This window comes from Drosophila biarmipes, chromosome 3R, assembly GCF_025231255.1.
Source record: "Drosophila biarmipes strain raj3 chromosome 3R, RU_DBia_V1.1, whole genome shotgun sequence".
NCBI lineage: Eukaryota > Metazoa > Arthropoda > Insecta > Diptera > Drosophilidae > Drosophila > Drosophila biarmipes.
The window spans coordinates 3,835,973-3,854,114 of NC_066616.1; the positions used below are offsets into that span (position 1 = coordinate 3,835,973).

Consider the following 18,142-nt stretch of genomic DNA (forward strand, 5'->3'; position numbering starts at 1 on the left):
GTCGAGGAGAAAGATTGTCGCCCACTCTCATTGTGTCATTTATTGTTTTGATATGCGGAATATAGGTTCAAAGAACTGACCGATGACTATCTATTTGAAATGGTTGTACAATGGGACGATTACCACTATTTCCATATGAATGTTATAAATGTGTCTCTCCTGGTTTTATATGGAATAAAATAAATATATTCTTCATCTGCGTCTATCCTTCCGATCAGCAATTATTTTATTCAAAGCCTCTTTAAGATCTCTTCGTTTCGTCCCGCACATATTTAATTAATACTATGTCTAACATGATGCTCTTCTTTCTTTCTTGTAGGGAAACGATGCCAAAACCAGAGAAGCTACGATGAAACCCAGTGCCACACATGCTTGTTGTAAATGTTAACGCGCCTAAAAAATAAATTAAGCCTAACCAAAAGAAAATTATGCCTGAGGCGGTTGAGTTCGGACTGAAGATTTCAAGAGGAACTATTGGAACCGCAAATGAAGCAAATGTGAAACATATGTGCTTAAGTGCGTGTGTGGAGTTGCAGCTTCAAATTTTTCGTTATTGTTCTTTTCTGGCAACGAATTGAAATTGAATTAAGCACTTGCACAGACAATAAGGGAAATAAACAGAGCCAGCTGAGCAATTCAATTAACGAGACAACCGAAACGAAAGCAGCAGCATTCCAAGGAAAGGCATTTAGTACAAAGCTCATCGAAGACAACAGACCCACAAAAGGGGATCTAGGAACACATCAGCTTCACTCTATGCCACGTCCTCGGCCAGTTCCAACCCAGTGGTAAGCAAGATTCTCGTCTACAAAATGTCCCTGGCCGACATGGGCACAGCCTCTCGATCCGCAGGCGGCGGAGGAGGCGGGAGACACTATGATCTCTCCACGGGCGGAGGTGGAGGTCATTCGGCGGGTGGTCTGCCCACTGGTCGCATGACGCACTCCCTCAGCACTCCTTCGGGAGTGGATGGTACTCCTTCAACTCCACGGCACCGAGGCGGGAAGAAGTTGACTGTTCGTATCCAGATGCTGGACGACTCGATTACCATGTTCCAAGTACAGGTGAGCTTTGGCTTAACAATATTTAATCTTTTATTTAGCCATTGAACCAACTCAAGAACACATATGCCCCATAGAAACGCTTCCTTCTACATGTTACATTCCTTCCAACGAACCTAGTATACCATTTTACTCTACGAATAATGGGTATAAAAATAAAATAAGATTAAATGGGAAACAAATTTCCCCTGACTTTGCTTCACTTTTGAAGAATCTTACGCAGGAAGCACATGTCGAAACGGTTGCAATCCCTTAATTGAAAATTGCATAAATGCATCTTCACTCTACCCAACTTTTCACGATTGTGGAGCACTGCCGCGTAACAAACAGTTTTACGGGAAATACGTAAAATATAAGAGAAGCTACTTTTAATTAAATGTGAACTGGAAAACCACCCGCGAAAAAAGGAAAAACGTCAGGAAATGGGGAAGGCTGGGATTTATGCGACAAAAGTCCTAAGGTGTCTGGTGGGCGTGGCACCCCGGTGTGTTTGGCACGAGGCCAGAAAGCGAAAAAATTCTTCCGCTGTTTTCTCGTGGCAAACATGTTGAAATCAACAGGAAGAGCGGGCAAGGTACTTCCAGTTCCACAGTACTTCCGTTCTGTAGTCCAGGCATCGACCTTCTCTTCCCGTTCCTGCGGATACTTCAACAGCTCCACAAAGAACTGATTTCGCTTTGTTCAAATTGAGAAAATTGTTGTGCAATTTAATAATTGTGAAGCTTGTGAAGCAGCAATGTTTTTATTTATTTATTTTCCGAAAACGACGTTTTTAACTTTTTTGCACTTCCTCTTATTTTTTGTTTCTTAACCAACTATATCGCTGATGAGTTGTGTACGGGTTACCTTGTGTTCCAGGCTATCAAATCCTTTTTGTTTTATTATTTGTTTTATTACTATTTTTATAGCAAAGTGATTCATTTGGGGTCTTTGAACTGTTGACAGATTGGGCTGCTCTTGCCTGGCTGTGGATCAAGAACAGCCCTAATGCAACTGGACTTCCCCGAAATAGTTTTGGCTTACTCCTTTTACACTCCTTGTTGGGCAGCCTCTTACTCGTATTCTCTGCCCTGTTGTCAGGCACTTTGTGTTGGTTAATGGATTCAGTCATAGTTTGCGCAGTTTGTCCATGTTGCTGTTGTTCTGTGCGCCACTTCCTGCCTTTCATTAGCCCAGCCTAGTGAAAGGCTTACCATTTTTGCTTCGCAGTTCAAGAGGCCACGCCCAAACGTGTACACTCAAAAAAAAGGCGTTTTAAAAATAAAAAGATAATTTCAGACTATGAAGTTGAAATAAAGTCAGGAGCTGATAAAGCCTTGATTATTTATAAGGTTATCCTGCAATCTGGCTGGTACCCTAAATTGATGAAGCATTTCTCCCTTCTTAAAGCATTCTAAAAAAGATTGGTGTGCGAGTGTAACCTCGATTTCACCCTGAAACGGTAGACACATTCCAAAGGCTTCAACAGGCGAACAAGAGCGCCAGCGAGATGTGGAAATGTTTCAAGCAACATCAAAATGGTTGCCATTGTTTGGGTGGTTTTCGGTTGGGCCAAGTGGAGTGGGTGGGCGTTGTGGTTTTGGACTGCTGGTCTCGGGAAGGGGGTGGCTACAGCTGCCGTCTATTCTGGTACTCTTCCTCGGGCTTCTGGGCTAACCTTTTCGTGAAACAGTTCTACTTCAGGCTATGCCCCAGCTCGGTAAATGATGTAAAGTTCTCCACACAAAGTATTTGTGTGCGAGTCCAGGCACTCGCTATCTGCATTCTTTTCTTGACATTCCCTTTGCATTTGCCCGCGGCAAGCTCAACATTTTATACGTAACAAGAAGTAGTGCCAAGTGCCGTTTTGTCTGCTTTTTCCACTGGATATCTTAAATGATAGATTAAAGGCCTGAAATATTTTGCAAAAATACATATGGCACACAATATATTAATATATTTAAATTCAAATACAAGTGTTTCGATCAATGGCGCTTCTGTAGTAAATCAAATGTCCACATCAGCTGAAATCCTCTTTTTTGTCGCATTAAAAATTCAATCATGTCGAAATATTTCTGTGGTCAAAAAGCACTAAGTACATGCAACATACATACACTATATACAAGTTGCATTTTTTAAAAATGTAAGCCTTGAGAGCCAACCCTTCTAGATTCATTTCACCAACTTGAGGACTGTTTTTGTCTGTGTGTTGGCTTCTATATATAAACGAATATTGTTGCATGGTCGGTCAACTGCATTATTAATCAGGGTTGCTAATGGGTTTTGTGGCTTGTAAACGATAATATGGTCTTGAATGTGAATGAGGTAGGTGAATAGCACGAGGACGATAAGGTTGTGGGTAAAGCTTGAGGGCAGAACTTCACCAGCTACATATTCAAATCAAAAGGAAACATTATTATGATAATAATTATTTTCGAAAGTTGTTTAACAACTAAACGGCAAGGATTAGTAGTGTTTAATTGTTGTGCCATCTTCTCCTGATTTTCAGTTAAACATATTTTCAAACATAGGAACAACAGAAACATGAAAAGTGAGAAGGTCAAAAGGACGCCTTTCCATTCAGCAAAACCTAAATTATTTGATTACCTATTTCTAAATTTTAAATTTAGAATAAATTTGTAATGGTTGTGCATGTAAGTTCAACTGAATAAGAGTCTGGCTTCTTCGACTCTAATAGCTTTTTATTTTTATGCAATTTCATATATTTATATATTCAATAAAGGGCTCTTTGTGTTGCCAAATTCTGTTTGTAAATCTCTTTCTTGTGGGTGCAAACAGTACTAAAGAACTTATCTTGCTGTGTTAAGAGAGTTTTGCTGATAATTCAGAATAATAAGAGCCAGTCTGGTTATTAATGGATTCTAAAGGTTGTAAAGTTACAAAAATACATGTTAAAAAAAAATATAAGGTTGAAAAGCTTTAGTCGATAGCATCGACTATTTATTAGATAAGCGCTACTCATCTTAACGGAGAGCGAGAGGGATGAAGATATGCATCCAGAAAATCAGCTTTTTTCACTACCACGCAGTAGCGCCACCATGCCTATAGCACCAACTTTCTGCGTAACTTGCGGCTTAATAGTATCAATTCCCATTGATAGCAAGAAGACGCTTTCATTGATAATTTTAGAAAATATTACAAAATGTGGGCGCTAGACGGTTTCGTTCGGTCTGTCGTTTCTGGGCATTATAGTGGGCGTGGCACCCTGCTCAAATAAACTTGCGTTGCGCAAGATGCCGAATGATGCGTTCATACGAATAATGATCGTGATCAAGAATATGTATACATTGTGGGATCGAAAAAGGCTTCCTTCCTCTAACGGGTATCAAAATATTCAATAAACTAAAAATTAACGAACTTACGTGCCAAATGTGTTTGTCGCCCTTATGTATTCTAAACAAAGTTCTGTACTGAATTCTTCTTCATTTAACTAACTTATTTTATTACTACTTGCGACTTTTGTTTTTGAACTCTCTCTTACATTCTGGGCAAAGTATAGAATTAGGTGTTCGAGGTCTCCGATGTGTATAACCCAATTTTAATATCAATGGTTGGTTGAGGTCATTCAATACGCAAGGACAGTACAAGTGGAACGAGATGAGGGGTAACGACCTCCTTTATATCGTCTCGACTCTCTTTTCATTTTACAGCAGTTTCGAATGCACTGCAAAAAAAAGTATTGTTCTTTTTGAAATTATTAAAAATGTATTTACAATTTGTTCTGAATTACATATTATAGGTTAGTTGCTTTATCAAGAAAGAAACTTAAATCAACAACTTGTACCAACATCTTATTTGTCAACCCCCAAAATCTGTTTTTTCCTGTGTAAAAGGGCACCTGCTCGCAGGGGCTTCCATGCTTTTGTATATGCTCCTTGTCCCGCTTCTGTCTCTCGATGGCGACAAATTGAACAACCGACAATTGTGGGCCAACTTTTCGCCTGTGCCTGACTATACGTAGGCGTATAAAGTTTGGTGGAAAGGGTGGCTTGCATTGAAAAGCTTCCCGTCGTTTTGCCATTTCCGTTCTCGCTGCCTGCAGAAGTCGCCAAAGTTAATTGGATTGTTTTGCAGTTGGAGAAGATCCTAAAATTGGCCTACAAAGATAAATGGCTCTGAGAATGAATGGCCAGCACATATATGCGTGTGAGCCTGTTTGTCTTGGCCAGGAAAATTCAGAGCTTGGGCGTGGCAGTAGCCTGATTCTGGGTCCTGGCTGCGGAAACGGAACAATGACTAAGGGCGCGGGCAAGGAGGGACAATGCAGGCGACTCCCAGAAGAACTTTGGCACACATTCAAAGCGACTCTCCCATCCCTCTGCTGGTTGCTAACTTAATTATATATCCTGAAATGAGACTGGTTTTAAGAAGTAGCAAATAACATTTTAGTTGACAATTAAAGGGAAATATTTTTCAGATCTAGTATTGTAGCATCGTTTTTGTGGGGCACCGAATGGCGTTTGTAACACAAAGCAAGTGATATTGATGGATTAAACGAGAAGAAATGAAGCTATCACTACACCCAAAAAAATCGTATCAATATGCCATTATTTAGGTGTCAGTGTGATACTATTGAGTGTCAAAAAGTCTCTGATACGAGGAACATCTAATTGATACTATTTTGCTGTCATTTTAATATTTTCGAATTTATCAATTTGACATTTTTTCGTGTCAAAAAGAAACTACGCATTGGCATTTTGTAGCAAGCACATGTGGTCACATTGACACTATTTTGGAGTAATTTGAATCTAATTCTGGCTATAAGAAGGTAAAATTTTATATCAATATGACAGTAAAGCATTTTTGAAGTTACACCCAAAAATAAAAACAAATATTCTTTTGCAATTTTTATTGGGTAAAACAAATTTTTTTAAATTAAGAAAGACATAAGAAAGAGTATATACTTACTCAAATCCGTATTTTTGTCCAAATATATAGCACTTGAGCAGTTGCTCAGTCGACACAAGTTAAGACAAGGATAATTATGTGAAAACTACTTACCTGATTTAAAGAACACTTATACTGAAATATTTGATATTTACATTCATCTTTTCAAAATGTCTATCTCACAATAGTATATCGATAACTACGCTTGCACAACGGGCGCAATTCGAATTCGCAAATATAAACGCATTAATTTGTATCGAAGAGACCCTAGATGTGGTCAAAATTACACTTATTAGGATCAAATACGATTTTTCATACGATTCAACCACACTTGTCAAATTGACACTCAACGATTTTGTTTGGGTGTAGGCGCCCGACGGCCTTCGGTCTGTATGACATAAATTTCGTGTTCTGTTCTGAAAAATACCAATATTTACTCGTAACAAGCTACAATCAAATTAACAAGAATTCATCTTCGTAAATGTTTTAAGTTATTCAGTGCTTATTATTTAACCCAATAAAAAAAACTACAAAAATGGTCTGCAATTTTGAACAATTACGAAAAGACAGAGTACATATACTCGTAAACTGATAAAGGAGGTGGCGCTATACAATATAGATTTGCTGCTTATTCTTCTCCGTTTTTCTTTTCTCCCTTAAGCTGAGTAAGAGGTATCTGATTGTCGAGATACTCGACTATAGCGTTCTTCCCTGTTTAATATTTGTTTTTCCGATTATTTTGCATACTTTTGACTAAATCGTAATACCCCCTGCAAGGTTCTAAAATTACCATTGAAAATGTGGGCCCAACTAATTTTTGTGGATCTGGGTAAATAAATGTAATAGGCTGAGCAATTATTTCCGTAAGGAAACAAGCAGTTGGGATTTGATGAATTCGTAGGTAAAATTTTAAATACATGAATAAAATAAAAACGTTGCTTACTCGTATCGTTCGCTAAGATAGCTTTGTGTTTGTTGATCCTATAGGTATTGGATTATCAACGGAAACTGAGAAATTGTCGCATACGCCCTATTTTTATCGGCTCTGAAGTTTATGTTTATTTAATATGCGAACCGGCCCCACCCAATTCCGTTTGGTTTATGCGCTAAAAAGCCGCAACAGCAATTTGGACGTCAGCCAACAAATTCGTTACGTTGTAGATCAGGGCTTATATACAATTTGAGGTATAAAATATTAAATAACACACACGAGGGGCCGAGAGGGCTTAATATAATGCTGGCACGCCTTGCCAAACATTTCACACTCTGATAGATTGTTGCCCGCTTTTATGGGCCAAGTCGAACTGACAAAGCACTTTGCCTGATTGGTTAGCGGCGCTAGTCGAGTCGTTTATCTTCCGAATGCAAAAACATTTGCAAGGGATTGTTCCTTTATTTCAAATTAATAGGATCTAGCAGGCACGTCCAAGATCTGCCGGGACTAGCAAATTAATATTGGAATCCTAATAAGTGCTTTGCTGTGGATATGTGTGCGAAAATTAATAGGTAATTCAGTTGCAGCCCACTTATATTTGGGCAGCTAATTTCTTAATTGCTAAGACCAATTAAGGCATTCTCATCGAAAGATTAAACGGCTATTTATAATGATTTCATCAAAAGCCAGTGCACATATACTTGTATGTGGTTGCTTGTATACAAATGTAGTTTAGATGAGATGATACCGAAAGGCCTTCCCAAATGCCTCGACCTATTTCTTAAAAATACTTAATTGCAGCCGTCAACCCAATTGAAATTTATTCAAATGCAATCCGGCGCAACGCCCACAAATCGTTTGGAGTGTGGCATCATATTAAATAAGCCACAAGCTGCAAGTTAAATTGGAATTTAACGAGCTGACCGAATTCGGGCATCTTAACCACATCCGCTTTCCTATGGAACTAAGTTGCTCCGCATAAGTGCGGCGTGCCACTTATTAGCCCTCTCGGAAAAGTAATTTACTTACTGAATCGGCTTAGCACTTCCCATTTTCACCAATAGGACAATGGTGCGCGCACCATTTACAATCATTAACAAATGGAACTTAATTTTCATCATATATTACGATTTGGGTGTGAAACATGAAATCGCAATATATATTTTTGGGGCAATCTAACCTTTTGTACATCCAATTGAATGAACAGACCTTAAAAACATGAAACTAATTTCTTAAAAACCTTTTTTAGGCCAAAGCTCTGGGACGTGTGCTGTTTGAACAAGTTTGCCGGCAGCTAAATTTACTGGAGGCTGACTACTTTGGTTTGGAATACCAGGAAGTATCCACACATACCAAATATTGGCTGGATCTGGAGAAGCCGATGAATCGCCAAGTGGGACTCTCACTCATCGATCCAGTGCTGCGCTTTTGCATCAAGTTCTATACACCCGACCCAGCGCAACTAGAAGAGGAGTATACCAGGTGAGATAGGACGAGCTATGAGCCTTTTATAAATATTTACACACATAGCACTTTGTAATTGGTAGGTCCAATCTTTAATAATATCTAATGGGGACTTGTTATTCCTAGGTATTTGTTCTGTCTGCAAGTCAAACGGGACTTGGCAACCGGTAGCTTGCAGTGCAATGACAATACGGCGGCCCTGATGGCAAGTTACATCGTACAGGCGTCATGCGGCGACTTTGTACCCGAAGACTATCCCGACCATACGTATCTGTCGTCATACCGCTTTGTGCCCCACCAGGATGCCACAATGCAGCGCAAGATTATGGAAAACCACAAAAAACATGTGTAAGTCTCAACCTATTGGTATACATTTATTTGGCAAGGAAAAGCACCCATAATTATTTTCTGTTTTTTGTCATCAGCGGTCAATCTCCGGCAGAGGCGGATCTTAACTTGTTGGAGACGGCTCGGAGGTGTGAGCTTTACGGCATGAAAATGCACCAGGCGAAGGATGTGGAGGGTGTTCCACTTAATCTAGCTGTTGCCCACATGGGCATCACAGTCTTCCAGAACATCACGCGCATCAACACCTTCTCTTGGGCTAAGATACGTAAGATTTCCTTCAAGCGCAAGCGCTTTCTTGTTAAGCTGCACCCCGAAGGTTATGTAAGTTGGCCTCTTCAAGGTTTCACAGGTCAAATTCTAAATTATTCTATTGTTTTAGGGATATTACAAGGACACCGTGGAGTTCTTTTTCGAAGGCCGAAACGAGTGCAAAAATTTTTGGAAGAAATGCGTGGAAAATCATGGATTCTTCCGGTGTACAGCCGTACAAAACACGCCTAGGCGCAAAACTCGCGTGTTGTCACGGGGCAGTTCATTCCGGTACGCACATTTAATCTATTGTTACAAAATATGAATAAAATATGTATTCTCTTTCCGTTGCAGCTATAGCGGTAAAACGCAGAAGCAGATAATCGAGTTTGTACGCGAGAATTATGTAAAGCGTCAAAACTTCCAAAGGTAGGCAGCGTTCTACGCTGAAATTACATTAAATTGTAATCCAAGATTTAAAAGTCTAAGCTTTTACCAATTCTCGTTTTATTTAATTAAAATCAATTTAAAATTATTGTGGCAAAAGTGGCTTGAGTTCTTCATTGACATGCTTCTTTTTGCTTACATTTATTGTTAAGAAAGGATTTTATCAAGCTTTGGCTTTGCAGCTTATATTTCCTTAAGCCACTCAACTTCATCTCAATTTGATTTTCGATTCGTTACGATCTTTATAAATAATCTATATCCAAATATAATTATATTTTTAAGCAAATACATAAATATTCATCAGCCTACATTCATGACTTCGTTCTCATCTAACTCGACTCGTTCGTTCGTTATTTCTTTACACTTTTTTTGACACTCGTTTATTGTGGGTTTTGTTTTTTAATTAAAACGAATTTCCTTATATTTACTACCCATCCAACTGATACAAAAATCCCAAAAACACAACATGCAAAAAAAGAAACAAAACAAGGTCAAAATGCGCCTTAGAAAAGAGAAGAGGATTTAAATAACCAATTGGTACAAAAACTGAAACTGCAACATTTAAAAGTAGCACAAAAACTTATAAATAGTTCAACAAAAAATAATGAAACCCCAAAACAAAAACCCCAATCTAGTCAAATGTACAGCAAAGAACGACAAGCATTTCAATTACCACCACCATTGATTTAAAATTTATTTTTTATACTTACACCTAAATTATCATTCCTCATTTAGTTCACTACCCAAAGTGGGGGTGTGTATCTATTCGCGAAAGTATGTGCGTGCTCTAGTTATTTTAAAATTTAAAGTACAAATTAAAAATAAATGTAGATAGTCTTTGACTTACTGAAACGAATCCATAATCGAATTGGCATCTCCCTATATGTACGCCTCCCCAAATCATTCTGATTTCTTTACCATCCATCCAAACCACTTCCCTCCACGCTATAAGACTCACAAATATTCCAATCATTGTCATCTATCGATTAGGGGAATAAATCATCCCTAGTTTGGCTTGCACTTAAAAGTTATATTTTAAAATAATCATCTAGTGGTAACTTCCCCAGAGCTCCTATTGTCGTACGTTTTTGTGTGTGTTGTTGTTTAGACTGTACCACAAGTATAACGTAGATGGTAAGCAAGCTTAACTCGTTAATAAACCCGTTCCCTTCGCTTCCTCTAACTGTGTAGTAAATTAGACAGTTGCTCCTAAAATAAACATCCCATAGTATTTAGCAATGTTATTAAAAATAGATTTTATTCGCGAAATCTGTTGGTTTACTCTAACTATCTAACGAATTTTTCCCGTTCAAACTGGTTCAACAGACCAGAGTCCCCGTAGTGTGAATATATATGGTTGTGTTCCGTTTTGTATTTTATAGTAGCTTACTGGCTAACTGTAAAAACCCTTCGTTGATATTCTTGTTTATTTTATTTTGAACTGAAATGACTTCGCTAAGTTAAGCAATGCGCTCAACTCTAAAACCAAACCACAAACTTTCAACCAAACTGTGCTAATCTAACGAAACTCTCAAATTAAAATATACCCTAAAAAACGAAAAACTAAATCCTAAAAAAACATCCTGAAACTAAAGAAAATAACTAAAAAGAAAACCAAAAACTGAGCATGTGAAAATATAAAACGTGGTATCCTCTTGTCTTTTCTTTTGCTGCAGGTCTCAGTCATTCCGGCAAGGGCCACTGAATGCTAGTAGCCGAAGTCAATCGCATACGTATGTGAATTCCAGCATTTCAGCCAATCCCCTACTCCCAATTGACACTGGTTTGTATTTATTTCGTTACCCGTTTTGAAGAATATAAGTATTCGATTCGATCTCATTTTGTTCGTCTTCATTTGAATTTTGAGTTCGGGCTTATTTTGCTAGCTGATGACGAATGAACAATGTCTTGTCGAGTCGAGTTATTGTGTTTCAATAGTGTATGCTCTTTGATTTGAAATGATTTCGTTTTAACTTGAAATCGCCTTCTGATTGCACGCTGCAGCGGCATGGGACTATCGCAATCAATGCAGCGACTCGACGACCCCTTCTCTGACGAAGAAGGCAGCGGATACCTTGGATCGCCGACGAGACAATCCTATCGACCACATGCGTTCTCAAGTGAGTTCTTCTAGCGTCGCATTCCCCAACCAGGCTAATAATCGCCCTAAAATACGTCTGAAGGTCACAGCAGCCCAGGTGGAGATCTATCAGACGAAGAACTATGCAGCGGACTCGCCAACCTCCCCGGAGGAAGCGGAATGCTCGGCGGCGGCGGCGGAACGGCAACACCACTCGGCAGTGGCTATGGACCAAATGAATTCGAACCGCTCGCTTTCGCCGCAGGGTCCGCAGTCGTGGACTTCGCCCAGCCACAGCAGCCACCTCCAACAGCGCGGTCCCGATCCGGCTCGTGTGCATCCAGGCGATCACAATTTAGGTAAGTCCCCGTCTGGGTCTGGCATCTAGAGATGCTAATGAATTCAACATCTTTTACTTATATTTCATTTATACAATTCAATTAATAACATACTGGAGCGTTGTGTTCCCGGACTCGCATTTAAGTTATGTAGTGAATTACCATTTTACTTTGAATAAGAATTTAGAGTTTATAAAGTTCCTATGATTTACTCCCTCTTAGTTAAGTAACTTATAATTTAAACGGTTAAGTTAAACTTACTTTCTAGCAATAGTGTATAATTTTCCACCCATTCGATGGGGGGTTTCGTTATCTAATGATTTCTTTTCCAGAGTAAAGGGTTTGTTTTGGGGTCTGCTCAGTTCAGTTCGGTATGATTTCGATATCGTTTTGCTCCCTTAACTGTGTAGCTGATTCCCGTTGATCGCTAAATTCGGAATTGTTGTTTCATCCGGCGCGTTAAGGTCTGAGCCACTTGTCCCACTTGTACAACAGCAGCACCCCTCGTCGAGTCTCAGTGGGATCCCAAGCGTTTGTCCCTGCGTCGCCGCAGCTCATCAGCATCAACACGCACAGCAGCAGCACCAACCACAACACTATCCACAACATCAGCACAGTGGGTCGTTCGGTGGATCTCAACAGCTCAATGGAGTTGGAGGAGGAGGCGGACCCGGGAACTGTGGACACGGAGGAGGAGGGGGAGCCTATGGGGGAGGAGGAGGAGGAATTAGTCGAGGAGGAAGCGGATTCGGACTTGACGGCATCTACCATCAATCGGGAGACTATGGGGGCAGCCTCAGCGGCGGCAGCATCGGCCTCGGCTTTGGGCTCGGGCTTGGCCAGTGCCCATCGTCCGCAGCTTCGGTCACAGGAGTCCCAGTCGCAAACTGCCACGCCAGTCCATTATAGCAGTACCAGTTATTCGATGTCTAAACAGTGCATGCTCAACAACGCTAATGCCAACTCGACCGAAACGGAGACGGACAACATAATCTACACCGACATCAACGACATGGGCCACTACAAGTATCCAGACTTTCACAGCTCCGCTCACCAGGAGCACAAGATCTCGAACAGCGAGCACCTGAATCTCAACGAACGGAATGACATATACGCAACTGTTAATCGCAAAGCCAAGTCCAAGATCCGTGAGAAGCATTTCAGCGATGAGTTCATAGATCAGTCAATTCTTCAGTACACAAGAGCCAAGCAAATGGGTATAAGTCAAGTTCCTGTTCTCCTGCAACAACCCAGCACCTCAGCTTATGCGGCTGCTGTCCAGGAAAGGAATTACAACAATGGCAACTACCAATATCACAATGATCTTAATCACCCCTCGGAGTCCTCTTCCTCCTCTTACTTCGGCACTGGTTTTAGCACCAAGCGGTATGGTCAAGGAGAGCGGACAAAGCTTGCACAATCCGAAAATTACCTGACACCCTCGATGGATTCGCAAAGCTCCCGACATACTCACTCACTTCCCCGAAACTCTGAGCTATCTGGAGTTGATTCAGTGGATTCTTACGACAGCCACTATATCACTCATCACTCGGTTGGTATTCTTCCGGCTTCTCGACTGTCATCGTCCTCGGAGAAACTTGAGTATCACATGCCTTCTGGGAACCTGTATTCTTCTACTCAGTTTGTAAAACCCGAGGAAGCAGCCGCCCACTACATGGACGACGAAGAGGAAGAGGATGAAGAAGAGGGCGAGAATATCTATGACCAAGTGGAGCGCGAATCCTGGCTAAAGAGTAGCTCCTGCAAAGATCTTTTCGAGCGCTACAGTACCACCTATTACGATCGGGAGCTTCCCAAACCGATGACCGCCTTCGACAAGGAGTTTCTTTCCTCTAACCGTATCGACTCGCCAGTGACGCGCTACGACGATTCCCGTCATTCTTTGTATGTGACCAAGAACCACTCCATTGATGCGCACCAAGACTTCTCTCCGTTGCCCCAGAGCAAGGTGTACTCCTCCAGTTATCCGGGTAGCACATACAACACCCAGGAGCACCGCCGTCAGCTTGGCCAGCACCTGGACTACTCGGGTTCTCAAGACGACATTTCGCAGGACAGCTACGAACTTCTGGAGAAGTACGATATTGACTTCTTTGGAGGTCGTGGCCGCGCCGAGGACCATATGCGCTCGTGCTCCCTTGATTCGGGAAACTACATACCAAGTGACGACGAGTCAGTATCTGAGGGGCATCAGCAGCACAAGTACCGATCTGCAATCGATGTCAAATCAAAGTCAGCAGCGGATATTATGAATGAGATTTGGGACGCCGAGGATCCCCGCTACCTGCCGCGCGAGAAGCTTTCGGTAAAGTCAGACGGCAACTTCTACAAGAAGATCCAGGAGGCGCTGACGCGCACATCTAGCCAAGAGAATCAGAGTGAGATGTTCGAAACAAAGATCTCGCGCAGCTCAGACTCTAGCAAAAAGTCCCGAGACAGCCTCTACCACACGGACAGCAAAAAGTCACGGGAGACGACGAAGAGCAAAACTTCAGTGGCTTCTAGCCAGGACTCCAAAGAATCACTAGTGGGCGATTGCTTCGGCCGCAACTATGAAATGCCCACAACCACCGGCAAAAAAGTTAAGCAGTTCTCTAAGAAGGAGCTCTACGAGAAATTTGCCGCCTCTAGCCAAGAATCGAAAAGTGATTACTACGATGCCGTCGAAGCCGGACTAGAAGCAACGCCCGAGGGTCTATACTCAAGGCCAAAGGTTAAGAGTCACGATTGCCTGCTTTCCGACACACATAGCTCCACTGCAAACAGTTCGTTCTATGACAGTCGTGACACTTACTCCACGTTCCCCAGCAACAAGACGCACAAGACGTCAAAGGTACACTCGATTAGTCTTCAAAATGTAGAGATTGAACGCAATGCCAAATCTTTTGGCAGTAAGTCTCCGGAATCCGTATCTACTCCGGCTTCGGGAAAACGCTGTCGAGAAAAGGACATTCAAACAGGAGATTCCCTTGATCAGATGGCTCCCATAAAAAGGGGCAACTCACAATCCTGCAAGATATCAGCATTCCGTCGACGATCGGACAGTGAGAATATCTTCAGTTTCGACCAAGATCGAATCGAGTGCATTCAAAAGTACACCAAGCAGTGGGAAGGCCAGCAGCCTAAAGACGACAAGAGCAAGCTGAGCCCGGAGTATCCATTGACCCCCGAGCTTGTATCAGAGTTTGAGAAGCAGCAGGCTCGGCTGATGGCACACCAAAAGATAACGCGAAAGGAGGAACTAATAGCTAAGACGCACTTTGAGGAATACAATCCGATTATGGTGCCCCTAAATTATTCATCTCACGCTACAGTGGAGCGCACCAAGAGCGACCCTAACTCGCTGGCTAACCGCGCCCGTTTAGGAAGTAATTCACGTCGCCACGTGCTGATGCACCAGAAGTCTATTGATCTAACTCCTGCGGACTCAAACTCCAGTGATGAGGACTACATCTACAAGCAGATCCCCAGTGCTCCACCTCTTTGCAAGGCACACGGTAATTTTGAAATTCCCAAATGCTACGATGGAGCTGCCGCTTCGCAAGGCGTACAGGAGCTTCCAAAGACAGGCTTCGAGCTTCCGAAGAGCTTCTTCAGGGATTACGAAAGGCGTTTTACAAAAGTTCTAAAGGAGGATATTCCATATGTGCTCCACAAGCGGCACATCATGAACGGAACTGCTCCTTCACCCAGTGAAAAGAAACACACAAAGCCCAAGTCTCCTAAGTCTCCGAAGTCACCGAAGTCTCCTAAATCTCCGAAATCGCCCAAGTCACCGAAGAGTTGCGTAGCTTCCGGGCCTGGCACTTCTGACTTCCTGCCTGATATCCTCGACAGTCTGTTGCCGCCAGACACCAAGGAATTTCTTTTCACCCAAAACATTGACCTATCAAAAGTGGACCCAGTCACGTTGGAGATTGACAAGACCATTCCAATAATTCATCTGTCGTCACCGAAGAGGGATATCACCAAGCAAATGGACGCCTCAACGTTGGAGAAACTGAACAAGAAACTCAGCCAGATTGAAAGCGATTCAGCTACCAGTTCGCGAACAGAGAGCATGCAGCAGCAGAAGCTTGAGCAAAAACAAATGGAACTCATTCAGAGCCTTCGCAAGGAGCTACAGGCGAACGCCCGGAAAGCCAATAAACCAAGGGTTATTCCCAAGACCAAGTCGGCTGGAAAGTCAAAGAAAGGCAAAACGCGTATAACCTCCTTCTCTTCCGACGACGAAAGCTTGGACTCAGATGATGTGTTTGGCTCAGCGGAGGCTATACCCGATCGCTTGGAGTTCTCGCCTCCGCAATCGCGTAAGGAGATCGAGTCTATTCTCCGCATTGAGCAGAGCAGGCTTATATCGGCGGCTTGGGGACGCGGGCAGACAATGAGCTCCACTGAGATTGAGGGGTCGCCTCCTCAGTGCAGGAGACTGGCTGATCTGGAGAGTCGGTACCAAACACAAAAACTGGACCCTCAGTATGCAAATGCCTCTGAACTAAGACGAATATCGGAGCGTTCCATTTCGATTCCTTCTTCAGAAGACGAACCACACATGCCGATGAGGGGTCGCATTGACGAGTGCACAAATGATTATCAGAGGAACGAGAACATCCCCTCACCTATTCTGGAACACGCCGAGTTTTTCCGTAGCAACGACGACATTTACGAAACATGCCACGAGGAACGAATCACCGGCTCAGACATTGATTATACTCTGAAGAAGCAAACAGCCAGCGGATCTAAGTCCAAAGCGAAGTTAATCGAGGAGATCATAGACTCTTCGATTGTGATGCGCTCTAAGGGTCATGCTCCCATTTTGTTCGCCCATGCACGTCTGAATCTCTCGGAAGGATCAGTGTCACTGCAGCGCCAAAAGGCCACTCAGCAACAATCACCGACAACAGAAAGACGAACCAAGAGCCTCGACACTCCTGTTATCTCGCTTCACCGGCTGCCGCCGATGAATGCATTTTCTTCAAAGGACGATACCGTAGGCTTTGAGGAAGAGGCAGAGATTCTCGAGGAGAAGTCGTTGGAGCGGGAGGGCCAAGCAGCGGCTCAGGACGAAGACACCGCTGACAGCGTTCACTCATGCGCAGGCTCCATACCCACGCAGAGCAGCTACCAAACAAATGGAAGAGATTTGCTGCTCAGTGCAGTCACCATCGACAGCGAGGAGGCGCAGCTGCTCAACCAACTGCGATATATAGAGAAAATTGCCTTGCAGGGCGTAAAAATTAAGGACAAAAAGAAGTCAAAAATGAAGCTTAGGAGCGGTGATCACCTCATCCTGAACATACCAAAATACCGATTCACTGACTGGTCGCCCTACAGCTCAGCCAACAGTTCCCGAAAAACTTCGCCGGGGGTCTCCAGAGCAAGCAGTGTTGAAAGCACTGGTAAAGGGAAACTTAAAACTTCGGAACCCTATAAAGGAAAACAAGTGTCTAGAAGTCGTCCGGAGTCAAGGCGGACCAGTGCGGACGATATAAAAGCAAGAGATGGAAGGGGAAGTAAGAAATCCAGCCCGAAGGAGCGGCCTCGATCCATTGAGATGCGCCGCCTGAGCAAGGACAAGAGCAAATCCCAAGAAGAGACAGAGGCAGATATAGCCAAGCGCAAGGAACGCCAGCAGAAACTATACGAATCAGCCATGAAGCAAACCATCACTATGCTAAGTCCAGTAAAAGACACATTGCCGGCTTTTCCCGCTCCCGAAGATAAAATCCTGGTAAAAACTGACGGCGATAAAATAATCATTGAAACAGAGTTTAAATCGAAGGCTGAAGATCACGTTCTAATCGCCAAGAGTCCCAGAAAACTGGATAATTCACTTGTGAAATTCAGCCGCAGCTTTGACGAAGGTCGCAGCCCTGACAAACTGGACAAAGCAAATCGCAGCTTTGAGGATCGCAATAAATCCTTTGAAGACTCTGAGAAGTCAGACGCTCCCGAAGATATGCTCATTAAATCGCCGAAGAAAATAGCCAAAGCTCAGGAAATTAAGCAGAAGATCGAGGGTAATGTTGTCCATAAGAAGATAGACGGAAAGTCGAGTAGTCTGGAGAGACCAGCCGAGCATCATTATCTCGGGCCCGACGTCAAAGCCCGTAGTCTGGATGACAAAAAACAAGCAACCGAGGCGTCAAAGAAGAATGAGGAGAAGCCAGCGCCAGTGGCTAGGAGTGCTATTGGGGATCGTCGAATGTTTGCCCATCAATATCAAGTCCAAGAGGTAAGCACTTACATGATTTTATTTGATTTCTTGATCAGCGATGGTTTTAATTAATAGAAAGTCACAAAAGTAAGAACT

The 18,142-nt window shown here is 42.6% G+C and overlaps 1 protein-coding gene across 2 annotated transcripts in view; it reads left to right on the forward strand.

The window, feature by feature from the left end:
* Positions 1–321: 321 nt before the first annotated feature.
* LOC108032901 (FERM, ARHGEF and pleckstrin domain-containing protein 1) overlaps positions 322–18,142 on the forward strand; it is a 29,577-nt gene continuing 11,756 nt past the window's right edge. The window contains exons 1-10 of one of the 2 annotated variants that reach the window (XM_017106943.3): positions 322–1,064; positions 8,132–8,364; positions 8,473–8,694; positions 8,772–9,015; positions 9,074–9,234; positions 9,298–9,372; positions 11,067–11,173; positions 11,395–11,510; positions 11,574–11,829; positions 12,273–18,064. In XM_017106943.3, the coding sequence (XP_016962432.1) occupies positions 813–1,064; positions 8,132–8,364; positions 8,473–8,694; positions 8,772–9,015; positions 9,074–9,234; positions 9,298–9,372; positions 11,067–11,173; positions 11,395–11,510; positions 11,574–11,829; positions 12,273–18,064 (7,458 nt within the window). In that variant the 5' untranslated portion in view covers positions 322–812. The remainder of the gene's footprint in view (positions 1,065–8,131; positions 8,365–8,472; positions 8,695–8,771; positions 9,016–9,073; positions 9,235–9,297; positions 9,373–11,066; positions 11,174–11,394; positions 11,511–11,573; positions 11,830–12,272; positions 18,065–18,142) is intronic. The other variant, XM_017106944.3, reaches the window with a different exon arrangement.